The sequence below is a fragment of the Hypanus sabinus genome, chromosome 7, assembly GCF_030144855.1.
Source record: "Hypanus sabinus isolate sHypSab1 chromosome 7, sHypSab1.hap1, whole genome shotgun sequence".
In the NCBI taxonomy this organism is placed as follows: Eukaryota; Metazoa; Chordata; class Chondrichthyes; order Myliobatiformes; family Dasyatidae; genus Hypanus; species Hypanus sabinus.
Window position 1 is genome coordinate 36,684,381 of NC_082712.1, and position 13,048 is coordinate 36,697,428.

General features: G+C 41.2%; 1 protein-coding gene across 8 annotated transcripts in view; it reads right to left on the minus strand.

Moving 5' to 3' along the window:
- The window catches only part of pde8b (phosphodiesterase 8B), a 268,785-nt gene that overhangs the window by 14,642 nt on the left and 241,095 nt on the right, over positions 1-13,048 (minus strand). For 6 of the 8 annotated variants that reach the window (XM_059974491.1, XM_059974490.1, XM_059974485.1 and 3 more), the window contains exons 13-17: positions 12,718-12,794; positions 12,242-12,406; positions 11,007-11,052; positions 4,554-4,625; positions 1,091-1,226 (exon numbers count right to left, since the gene is read on the minus strand). In XM_059974491.1, coding sequence (XP_059830474.1) covers positions 1,091-1,226; positions 4,554-4,625; positions 11,007-11,052; positions 12,242-12,406; positions 12,718-12,794 — 496 coding nt within the window. The remainder of the gene's footprint in view (positions 1-1,090; positions 1,227-4,553; positions 4,626-11,006; positions 11,053-12,241; positions 12,407-12,717; positions 12,795-13,048) is intronic. The other 2 variants (XM_059974489.1, XM_059974492.1) reach the window with 1 other exon arrangement.

A 13,048-nucleotide genomic window follows, 5' to 3' on the forward strand; every position in this document is an offset into this window, starting at 1 on the left:
TGACAAGATTCCCTTTATCTTCAGTTTCTGCACACAACTCATCAACATCTGCAACTTTAGGAGTCTTTAGGGTAAAGATGCCACCACAATTTGACTCCTTTTCCTATTCTGCATTTCCTTTTCCTAGTTCAGAAATTGAATGAAAACCACAATGAATAATAAATGCTTTAAATTCTCTCTCAACACTGTATGACTTGAGAGCATAATTAGGCCATTCTGCCCATCAAGTCTGCTCCCCCATTCCATTATGTTGTTTTTCCTCTCTGTGCCTTGTGGCTCACTGGGTAGCAGCCTTGCCACTTTTTTAGCATTTTTGAATGTTTTTTATGAGGCTGAATTGCTAGCTCGACACTTAACCCAACACGAATGGAAAGCCTTCCACATTCAAGCCCGGGACCACTTGCCTCTAAGTCCAGTGCTGATGTCACTGCACCACCAGCCGGCATTCCATCATGGCTGATTGATTTTCCTTCTCAACCCCATTCTTCTGCCTTCTCCCTGTGACAGACTCACCGGCTAATCAGAACCTCTGCTTTAAATATATCCAATGGCTTTGCCTCCACAGCTGTCTTGAGGTAATGAATTCGCCAGATTCACCATCCTCTAGCTAAAGAAATTCCTCCTCATTTCTGTTCTAATGGACATCCTATTCTGAGGCTGTACCCATGATAGGAACCATCCTCTCCACATCAACTATCTAGGCCTTTCAATATTTGAGCTCCCCCCTCATTCTTCTAAACTCCAGTGAGTACAGGCCATGAAACACTCCTCATTCATTAACCCTTTCATTCTCAGGATTATTCTTATGAACCTCCTCTAGACCCTCACCACAGCCAGCACATCCTTTCTTTGATAAGGGGCCAAACCTGCTCATAATGCTCCAAGTGCAGTCTGATGAATGCCTTATAAAGGCTCAAAATTACATCTTTTCTTTTATATTCCAGTTGTCTTGAAATGTATGCTAATATTGCATTTGCCACTGACCCAACTTGCAGGTTAGCAATAGACACAAATATGATTCATATTTAATACATTAAAAACTCACTCCAGTACAGCCTACAGATGATCACAGTTCAATACTAGTACCCACCTCTTGTTTGTTACAGCTTCCAGCTCAAAAATATTAAAGTCCCAGTTTTCTTCATCAGCAAGTAATTCTGCCACCCGAGGTGGTACATCACCAAGGGAAACTGGGATGGCAAGATGGCCGTGACTTTGCTGCAAGTCTGTTAGTGTAAAGAAAAGTATCAACTTGGGAAAAATTCCAATACAAGTATACTGATAGCAAACATATTCCTTTGTAAAGACATTAAAAAACTGCAGATGTTGGAATCTTAAGTAATACACAAAAAACTAGAGGAACTCAGTAGGTCAGGCAGAATCTATGGAGGGCAAAGGTGGTGATGATGAGGGGCCTCGGCCCAAAACATTGACTGACCATTTCTCTCTGTGGATGCTGCCTGACTAGCTGAGTTCCTCCAGCTTATCATGCAATATTCCATTGTGAAACTATGCACTTTCCTATCTGTAGCAAAACAGATATTTCTTCTGAACTGTTAACTGAAGACTCCCACACAGAGTGGACACTGATAAAAACAGCAGCTGCTTTCTCTGAAGTGAAGAGGTGGTGTCTATTATTAGGCTATCTTTTGTTTTTTTTTTAATTTTGTTTTTTTTTAAATGTCCGCTCACTGATATAATGCATCTATCCAGATCTCCGGTGAATAAGAGTTACTGTTCTAAGCTTTAGTTCTTGGTACCCCCTTTCTACACACTGTTAGAATACACTCACTAGCCACTTTATTAGGAACAGGAACAAACCCAGTGTGGTCTTCTACTGCTGTAGCCCATCTACTTCCTAAACACATAATAAGTGCTGGCCTTGCATACTGTAAAAGGAATATGTTAAAAAAAAAATCTGTAATTGCTTCTTTGGAAATGAATAAAGTTAACATTTCAGACCAAGACCTTTCAACACGACTGGAAAGGAAGGGGGAAGAAGCCAGAATAAGGTGGACAAGGGGAAGGAGTACAAACTGGAAGATAATAGGTGAAGCCAGGCCGGTGGGTGTGGGAGAAATGAAGAAAGAAGCTGTGAGGTGATAGGTAGAAAAGGAATTGGTAGTTGGAGAAGAAGGAATCTGATAGTAGAGAAAAATAGGCCATAGGAGAAAGGGACGAGGAAAGGGAAAAGACTCCTAATGCACCCATAAGACCATAAGACAAAGGAGCAGAAGTCGGCCATTCTGGCCATCGAGTCTGCTCAGCCATTTCATCATGAGCTGATCCAATCTACCCTTTAGTCCCATTCCCCTGTCTTCTCACCATAACCTTTGATGCCCTGACTACTCAGATACCTATCAATCTCTGTCTTAAATACACCCAATGACTTGGCCTCCACTGCCACCCGTGGCAACAAATTCCATAGATTCACCACCTTCCAGCTAAAAATGTTTTTTCGCATCTCTGTTCTGAATGGGCACCCTGCAATCCTCAAGTCATGTCCTCTCGTACTAGACTCCCCCACCAAGGGAAACAACTTTGCCACATCCACTCTCTCCATGCCTTTCAACACTCGAAATGTTTCTATGAGGTCTCCCCTCATTCTTCTAAACTCCAAGGAGTACAGTCCAAGAGGGGTCAAACGTTCCTCATATGTTAACCCTCTCATTCCCGGAATCATTCTAGTGAATCTTCTCTGAACCCTCTCCAATGTCAGCACGTCCTTTCTTAAATAAGGAGCCCAAAACCGCACACAGTATTCCAAGTGAGGTCATACCAGTGTCCTTATAGAGCCTCAACATCAATATGGCATGAACAATGATTTTTCCAACCTTTGGTAATTTTTCCCCCTCTCCCTTTCCCTTAATTCCCCATCTGGTGCTCCTCTTACCTCTTCTCTTCTCCTATCACCTTCCTCTGGTGCCCCTCCTTCTCCTTTTCTCCCATGGTCCACTCTCTGTTCCTATCAGATTCCTCCTTCTTCAGCCCTTTGCCTTTTCCACCTATCACCAAGATGGCTTCACCTATCACCTTTCCCCCTTCCCCACCTTCTTATTCTGGCTTCTTCCCCCTTTCTTTCCAGCCCTGATGAAGGACCTCAGCCCAAAATGTCCAGAAGGTTCAAGTGAATTTCTTGCTTCACTGACAAAAAAGGAAGTGACACATTGAGATTGTTCATCAAACTGAGATTGTTCATCAAACATGGATGTTTTTCCTCCAAATTTATCCAGAGTTCCTTTAATATAAATTTTTGTTCACTGTAGAGTATATGCCAGTTCCCTCTCATTCCTTTGTACACGAAGCATCTGTTTTATGTTTTGTGAAAAGACACTTGTAGTGGGAAACACTCTGAGGAATTTGCTTGCCATGGAAATCCTAAATCCTCTCGCCAAATATTAATTTAAGCCATTCCTGGAAACACTGTAAGGAAAAGCAATGTAAAAAGCGATTTCTCACAGTATCTACAGCCTTCTCGTTTTATATGTACATTGTTTGCAAGTCTTAATAGCAGCATTAGTATGATTTATCTGATGCATGGTGAACCATAAAAGGTAAAGTAAATGGCAATTATTTTAGAAAACATCTCACTTGGCAACTGCCTTTTTGTTGTTAACAACTGCATCACAAATCTCATCACAAAAGTAATCCCATTTTAATGAAGTGTGAACAATTGACTGGAAACTGCTTGAAGCTCATCAGACTCCTGAAGCAGCACAGATAACTTTACTCACCTCAAAACAGAACTGATTCTGCAACCTGATTCTACAAGTCATGTGCTGAGTGTATATGTATTGACTGATTGATTGATTGATTGATTGATTGTTACTTTTTGTATTTCTGCATTTTGGCTTCTCTTGCACATTGGTTATTAAGTCATTCATTAAGTGCAGTTTTTAAAAATTGATTCTATTGTATTTCTTTGTTCTACTGTGAATGCCTGGAAGGAAATGAATCTCACGGTAATATATGGTGACATATACATACTTTGATTGTAAATTTACTTTGATCTTTGAAGACTTTTTGGAAGATAACTACAAATTCAGTTGTTCAAAAACAGTTGATGTGTTTGAAGTGTGACTTTGAGGGAGGACGGCATGCTGTACTATTCAGATGTCTGCCTTGGAAAAGTGTGGATGTGTAATTGGTTGTGACTGTATTTTATTCATTCTTATCACAGGACTCCTCCATTGAGTCTTAAGGAGTGTAGATTTATAATAGAGGCAGAATTGATATACCAGTATATTGCAACTCTAAAAGATACATCAAACTGGCCAGTGCTTATGGGCTATCTTACAGTGAAATCCAGAACTTAAGAAGTAAAGAGTTGAGTGAACTATTTTCCCACAAGGATTTGAGAATGATCTGAACCCAGTTGTCTCAAGCACCTCCGGTAAATGTTTAATGCATCAACATTACCTCTTTAGCTGAAAGATTCTGTATTTATTGTAAGGTCATAGAAGGGAAAAGAAAATAAAGTTTAGGTTTGAGAAAAAAAAGTTCCCTAATCTACTTAATTGACAGGTGGCAAAAAATGCTTTGTTTGTAGGTACCTGGTTCTTCTTCAATCTGCCCATCAAGAGAAGTCCAGAGAGGTGCCTCAGTCTTCTCAACTTGGCGATAGGCTACACATCACAATAAAAAGCGGGGAACATAATTACACTGGGAAATGTTAACTTCTCTGTCTACTGATGGTGTCTAACCTGCAGAATGTATCGAACATTTTCTATTTCTGTTTTATATAAATAACATGTTGGCTATATTCTAAAGGTGCCATTATCAGGAAAGATACCTAGGAAAGATATTCTTGCAATAGAGAAATTGCAAGGAAGAAATTGATTCATGGGATTGTTGTATGAGAAGTGTTAACCATACAGGGTCTCTATACTCTATTCAGTCTAGTAGAATAAGAAGTGATTTTTGAGAAATTATAGGTTAGAAAAATAGAAAACCTACAGCACAATACAGGCCCTTCAGCCCACAAAGTTGTGCTGAACATGTCCCTACCGTAGAAATTACTAGGTTTACCCATAGCCCTCTATTTTTCTAAGGTCCATGTACCTATCCAAAAGTCTCTTAAAAGACCCTATCGCATTCGCCTCCACCACCATTGCCGGCAGCCCATTCCATGCACTCACCACTCTCTGAGTAAAAAACTTACCCCTGACATCTCCTCTGTACCTACTCCCCAGCACTTTAAACCTGTGTCCTCTTGTGGCAACCATTTCAGCCCTGGGAAAAAGCCTCTGTCTACATGATCAATGCCTCTCATCATCTTGTACACCTCTATCAGGTCATCTCTTATCCTCCATCGCTCCAAGGAGAAAAGGCCGAGTTCACTCAACCTGTTTTCAGAAGGCATACTCCCCAATCCAGGCAATCTCCTTTGTACCCTTTCTAGGGCTTCCACATCCTTTCTGTAGTAAGGCGATCGGAACTGAACACATGAAGAAGAAATTTCTTCTTCCAAAAGAAAAATAAATTTTCTAATGGAAAAAGGATGCAACTGTGGCTGACAAAAGAAGTCAAAGCCAAAGTAAAAGCAAAGCAGAGGGCATACAAGGAAGCTAAAATTAGTGGGAAGACAGAGGATTGGGAAGTTTTTAAAAGCTTACAAAAGGAAACTAAGAAGGTCATTAAGAGGGAAAACATGAACTATGAAAGGAAGCTAGCAAATAATATCAAAGAGGATACTAAAAGCTTTTTCAAGTATATAAAGAGTGAAAGACAGGTGAGAGTAGAAATAGGACTGATAGAAAATGATGCTGGAGAAATTGTAATGGGAGATCAGGAGATGGTGGAGAAACTGAACAAGTATTTTGTATTAGACTTCACTGAGGAAGACATCAGCAATATACCAGACATTCAAGGGTGTCAGGGAAGAGAAATAAGCAGAGTCACAATTACGTCAGAGAAAGTACTCAGGAAGCTGAATAGTCTAAGGGTAGATAAATCTCCTGGACCAGATTAATGCACCCTTGTGTTCTGAAGGAAGTAGCAGTGGAGATTGCAGAGGCATTAGCAATGATCTTTCAAAAGTCGATAGATTTGGCCTGGTTCTGGAGGACTGGAAGATTGCAATTGTCACTCCGCTATTTAAGAAGGGGACAAGGAAGCAAAAAGGAAATTATAGACCTGTTAGCTTGACATCGGTGGTTGGGAAGTTGTTGGAGTTGATTGTCAAGGATGAGGTTACGGAGTACCTGGAGGCATATGACAAGATAGGCAGAACTCAGCGTGGTTTCCTTAAAGGAAAATCCTGCCTGGCAAACCTAGTGCAACTTTTTGAGGAAATTACAAGTAGGTTAGACAAAAGAGATGCAGTGGGTGTTGTGTACTTGGATTTTCAGAAGGCCTTTGACAAGCTGCCACACATGAGGCTGCTAAATAAGATATGAGCTCATGGAATTATGGGAAAGTTACAGACGTGGATAGAGCGTTGAGTGGGAATAAAGGGATCCCATTCTGGTTGGCTGCCGGTTACCAGTGGTGTTACACTGGGGTCTGTGTTGGGGCTGCTTCTTTTTACGTTGTATATCAATGATCTGGATTATGGAATAGATGGTTTTGTGGCTAAGATTGCTGATGATACAAAGATAGGTGGAGGGGCCGGTAGTGCTGAGGAAACAGAGAGTCTGAAGGGAGACTTGGATAGATTGGGGGAATGGGCAAAGAAGTGGCAAATGAATTACAATGTCGGAAAGTGTACGGTCATGCACTTTGGTAGAAGAAATAAACAGGCAGGCTATTATTTAAATGGGGAGAGAATTCAAAATTCTGAGATGCAATGGGACTTGGGAGTCGTGCAGGTAACCCTTAACGTTAACCTCCAGGTTGAGTTGGTGGTGAAGAAGGCAAATGGAATGTTGGCATTCATTTCTAGAGGAATAGAGTATAGGAGCAGGGATGTGATGTTGAAGCTCTATAAGGCACTGGTAAGACCTCACTTGGAATTGTTATGCCCGCAGCCCCCTCCTTTGTGAGAATCACAAGAGCACTAGTGGGGGGGGGGGTCAGTAGACCCAGGAAATGGGAGAGAGACGTGCCAGATGCCTCGTTCCCCGGCGATGCAAAATAATGCAACATTCTTGGAGACACCTTTGTGGATTGGGGACTATGCTACGTGCAAGCCCTCGGGCAACGTGGGCTGGAGATTGCATCACCCCAAACTGATTGACATCTACAACCCTGCAAGTCAAGATAAAAGAGAGGCTGTAGGGAGTAGCCCCCTCAGACGCACCAGAAGAAATGCTAACGATCCCGTAATAGCGGGAAGCCATTTGAAGGAAGCCATGTGCGTTCGGTTCCCTCGCCTGGGAGCCGGTGGCAGGTACCACAGAAACGATTTTCTTGAACTAACAATGGGGAACCAACTTTCCCGATTCAACGGATTTGCTTCATAAAAGATCCGGGCAAGTTTCTTTTCTCACAAATCTCTCTCTCTCCAACAAGTGAAAACCCAGCGGTCCCCAAAGGCTGAAGCCTGCAGGAACTGAGTGACTTTTATATTTCCATCGGACAATATATTATCCCCTAGACAAAAGATCGAGCTATTTCTTATGGATGGTTATTATTATACCCGCGCTTTTAGATTGAGTATTGACGACGTATATTATCTGAATGTTTGTATTAATCTTATTTTTGTGCCCCTTTATAAATAAAGACATTTAAAAATAGTACCATCAGACTTCAACGGACCTCTCTATCTTTGCTGGTAAGTGACCCAGTTACGGGGTACGTAACAGAATACTGTGTGCAGTTTTGGGCTCCTTATTTAAGAAAGGATGTGCTAACATTGGAGAGGGTTCAGAGAAGATTCACTAGAATGATTCAGGAAATGAAAGGGTTAATATATGAGGAACGTTTGACTACTCTTGGACTGTACTCCTTAGAGTTCAGAAGAATGAGGGGGGACCTCATAGAAACATTTCGAGTGTTGAAAGGCATGGAGAGAGTGGATGTGGCAAAGTTGTTTCCCATGGTGGGGGAGTCTAGTATGAGAGGACATGACTTGAGGATTGCAGGGCGCCCATTCAGAACAGAGATGTAAAAAAATTTTTTTTGCCAGAGGGTGGTGAATCTATGGAATTTGTTGCCACGGGTAGCAGTGGAATCCAAGTCATTGGGTGTATTTAAGGCAGAGATTGATAGGTATCTGAGTAGTCAGGGCATCAAAGGTTATGGGGAGAAGGCGGGGGAATGGTACTAAAGGGGAGATTGGATCAACTCATGATGAAATGGCGGACAGACACGATGGGCCGAATGGCCAGCTTCTGCTCCTTTGTCTTATGGTCTAGTACTCCAAGTGGCGTTTGACCAGGGTTCTATATAGCTGCAACATTACCTCTTGGCTCCTAAATTCAATTCCACAATTAATGAAGGCCAATACCCTGTATGCCTTCTTAACCACAGAGTCAACCTGCGCAGCTGCTTTGAGCGTCCTGTGGACCCGGACTCCAAGATCCCTCTGATCCTCCACACTGCCAAGAGTCTTACCATTAATACTAGATTCTGCCATCATGTTTGACCTCCCAAAATGAACCACTTCACACTTATCTGGGTAGTGAACCTGACATCATTGGTAGGGAAATCATTGGAGGATATGGATAGGATTAATAACCTGGGAAAGCATGTCTTTGGGCAGGGGAGGTCATGTCTTACAAACCTGTTTGCAGAGATGAAGAAGGTGATTAATGAGGGTAGTGTTGTCTACATGGACCTTAGCTCACCAAGTCCCTCATGGTAGGCTGATCCAGAAGATTAACACACGATGCACAGTGCTTTGGATTGAAAACTAACTTGGCCATTGAAGACAACTGATAGTGATCAAGGGGTGTTATTATGATTAGAAGTCTGTAATCAGTGGTGTTTTACAGAAAACGGTGCTGAGTCCTTATATGATAAATGATTTGGAAGAAATGTAGTTGAGCTGATTGGCAACTTTGCCAATGACACAAAAATTGGTGGAGTTGTGGAGAATGAGCAAGGTTGCCAAAGGGTACAGCAGGATGTAGGTCAGGTGGAAATATTAAGGTTCATCAATGTTCATTTCTTTAGAAAAGTTCACTGACTAGATTTCACACCATCGTAAGTAATCTCTTCATCTTTTGAGAAATTAACATTGCTTTCGATTCTAGAGACCCAAAATCCATCAAGTGCAGTTGTGGCAACTGCGATTTCAATAGACTGAGGGGTCTGGACTATATACATACATATTTGTGTGGTTGTGTTTTTACTAATATTCTACATGTGCTTGTATATGTGATGACTGAGTTTCAAAGCCACAGTAGCGCCTCGCAGGAGTTGGGGCGAGGACAGGGCTACAAAGCCATAGTGTTGGGGCCGGTCGAGAGAGGGCTGGGGGTGTCTTGACTATAGACATAAGTATTCTGTGTTGTTGAATTTTAATGATATTTTACATGGGTATGTTGACCCGTATATGCAAGGACTGGGCAACAAGCTGTGGTGTTACGGGAGGTGGGAGCCACAGGTAGATTCTTATTATGTGATTGTGATCTTGTGTGTGCTTACTGTGTGTGACTATCTGCAGTGTGTCTTTGCACCTTGACCTTGTAGAAACACTGTCTCGTTCGGCTGTATTCTTGTATGGTTAAATGACAATTAAACTTGAATTGAATTGAATGGATGTGAATAGTAATGAAGCCAGAATCCAAACAATCACCCAGAGGCTTGGTTTCTGGAAGGTGTGGGTTAGAGGAAATTGGAGAGATCTGGAGAGAAGCATGAACAAAACTTCATGAGTTCCCACTGAGGAGAATGAGACGTGTAAATGACTGCCAAAATGGATCCTAACACTGTAAATTAAGTTTGATTTTCAGTCATACTTTTTTGCCAGGATGCAGTCACCCCCATGAAAGTTTAGCTGCACACAATCAGACTACTAACTTAAGTAGGTGACAGACCCATCAGACTAACAAAATAAGTAAAATTTGCTGTATAACAAGACAAAAGCATTCAAAAATAGTTGCTACTTAAACAGAAACCCTTAATTATCCTGCCACAAGTGGAAACATGAATTAAATGGCATGGAGACACAGTTAATAGATTGTTACTTGTGGGTGGTGGGGTGAAGATACGTCTCAACCAAAGGGGGTATAAGGCACTTATTCTCTCCGCTAATCTGCAGATCACCCTTGGGTGAGGTGTAGCACCTCCTTAGCCCCTCTCCCCCACCCCAATCAGGATCATGTGAAACTAAGGGAGCAGTTGGTGGATGGTCATATGAGCAGCTGGTGCACATCAGAAGTCCTGGTTAAGTGACCACTAACACCAGGCAGACAATCTCTGAAGAACATTGCTGATGGCTGGGGTTACCCATCTTGAAAAGACACTGCCCAAAAGAAAGCAACAGCAAACAACTCCTATAGAACATTTGCCAAGGACAATCATGCTCATGGGACCATGATCACCTATGTCATATGAAATGGCACATAATGATGATGATGATCTGTGTCTCAGGACATGTGGCTCAGATAATGCAGAAATGAGCTGGATCAGTAACTAGAACTATGGCAGATCCAATTTAATGGCAACCAGTTATAGAATAAATGAGGGAAAAAGTGGAAAATTAAGTACATTAAGCAACAAAACCTATAAGTGGCAACAAAGCAGGCAGCATAAGAATCAGGGTGGATTTTACACTAATACAATATACTAGAGTACCAATAGTGGCAGAATTTAACAAACTGCTTCTGCTGTTTCCAGTACAAATTAATGTAATAAGTTATTTTTAAGGAATAAATATCAAATATTAGCTTGTCCTTCGGCTTCAACACAGTAAGTCAATCTTCCATACATTCACTATAATATGGAGGTCATGAATTACATCGTTTGAGCTCTAACTCCATTTGCCACATAAGTTATTAGTTATTATGCAAATCAACACAGGAAGCAACCAAAGTTGACTGGACCCAATTTTGAGACTCGTAAGTTCAAAATGTGCATGGTTAGTAACAAGTAAAATGTTAATGAACATTCAGACTTACTTTTGGAGAAAATGTATTCATTGCCAGAGAGTCTTCTTAATCCATCCTGAAATATTACAACAGTAGTTTAAATTTGTGTAGAAAACAGGACATTGAACATTTCTGGATTCAAATTTATCAGTACTCTCCTTCTGAGATTCGGTTTGGGAGATCAAGGACTCTGGTGATGATCAGGTTAGGGAAGGTTAACCTGAATGATGATCAGGTTAACCTGATCTGGTGATGATCAGGTTAGGGAAGGTGCTAGTGCTGGTTCGGTGCAGTTGTTAAGGAGCTGTTGTCTTGACGATTTACTGAAAGTACAATTTCACTCATCTGTATGTTGCCTGTGTCAGCATTGAAGGACTAAGGCTTTATTATTCTGGGAATTCAGTGATGACTGTCATTCATTCTTTGGGGCACTCCTCTGTTTTCGTGGATGTTTGCAAAGAAGAATTTCAGGATGTATATTGTATACATTTCTCTGACATTAAATGTACTTATTGAATGCCCCAGGACAAGGTGGTTTACATTCCCCTGTAATGCTAGTGTAAAAGTACTTCTCAGGGAGTAATGCTATCCCATGTACCTCCAAGGTAGAACATTGAGGTCACTGATGATTCATGCCAAGAAGTGCTAGGAAGGCAAAATTTCATGGTTAGCATGGACTTCTCTAAAATGGTTGCATATGGGCCAAGCTGTGGGTTAAATCCGTTTTTAAACCAGTAGGACTGGAAAACTGAAAGTGGAATGCTATCCAATTTCTAGATGGTTTGCTGATATGCCTGGATAATGCCCAATGTTCTGATTCCACCCCTCCCCCCGCATCTCTGTAATTTTTGCTTCTGCCAGGAAATAAACATTTGAAGGAGTGAGGAAAAGTTGGGAAATATTTCTCCAGGCATCTTGTATACCAGGAGGCTTGGAAGGATTATCTGTTTGTGTGTTCTTTTCAAGGGCTATAGAGTAACATACACAAAATGATGGAGGTGCTCAGCTGATCAGGCAGTATCCAAGGAAAGGAGTAAAGAGTCACTGCTTTGGGCCAAGACCCTTCACCAAGATTATCTAGTTAATTTTTCCTCTTTTTCATTTCAATCTTGCTGACATTATTAAATAGTGGTTCAAGCAGGTACCGTGGTTTATCTCACGAGCATACAAAGAGCCACAAAACAGGTTTCCAAGCAAATACTCTACTGACAAGTACATTATGAAATGGAATGTATAAATCTGAAAGGCGTTCCTTACTAACTCACAGTCATGAGGCCACCAACAAGATTACTGGTGTGGGGATCATCATCTTTGGAACCAAGCTGTGGCGAGTAGAGTTCAGTTGTTCTTAATATTTCCAGTACTCTGTCCAAGGCTTCTGCAACTGTTACTGGACTGTTCTCCTGGGCAGTGTTAATTATATTGATGACCTTAACAAAATGCAAAAACAGGGAAAAGAATTACATTTCTAAGATGCCCTTGCATTTTAAATCTGAAACTAACAAGGCAGATGCACAACTATGTGTGTACTAAGGCTGATACAACAGAGTTATTTGTCGAGATCTCTGAAAGATGGAGCATTTCAAGGTGGGGAAATGGTTGAGAAAATTTTAAGAACATTCAGAAATAGTGAATGAATAGTTTATTAAGGCCAGCTGAAAGCTTCAGAACAATTTAATATATTTGGTTCATGGAAAGGGTAAATTACTTTTTCTTAAAAAATAGGGCTCAGCACACTCACCTTTGTAATTGGAGCTTCAATTGTCATAGAGTGAATTCTGGCCATTGAGGAATGTCGCCGGTTGTGTGAGCTTCCAGCTGAAATGAGTACCAAAGAAAGTTCTTGCAGGTGACCCATACTGATCACATTCTCAGATATAAGCAGATATTCCAGGCACTTTGTGACACATGACCCACACGGCTTCAATACAAATTTAATACTAGCCACAAACACAAGATTAGCTCTTCAAATTATTATCCTACCCTCAGCATAAGAATGAGAACAGCTCTTACCGATAAAGGTGAATAGTCTATGCAACCACCCACCTCATTGTGTCCAGAGCATGGAAACA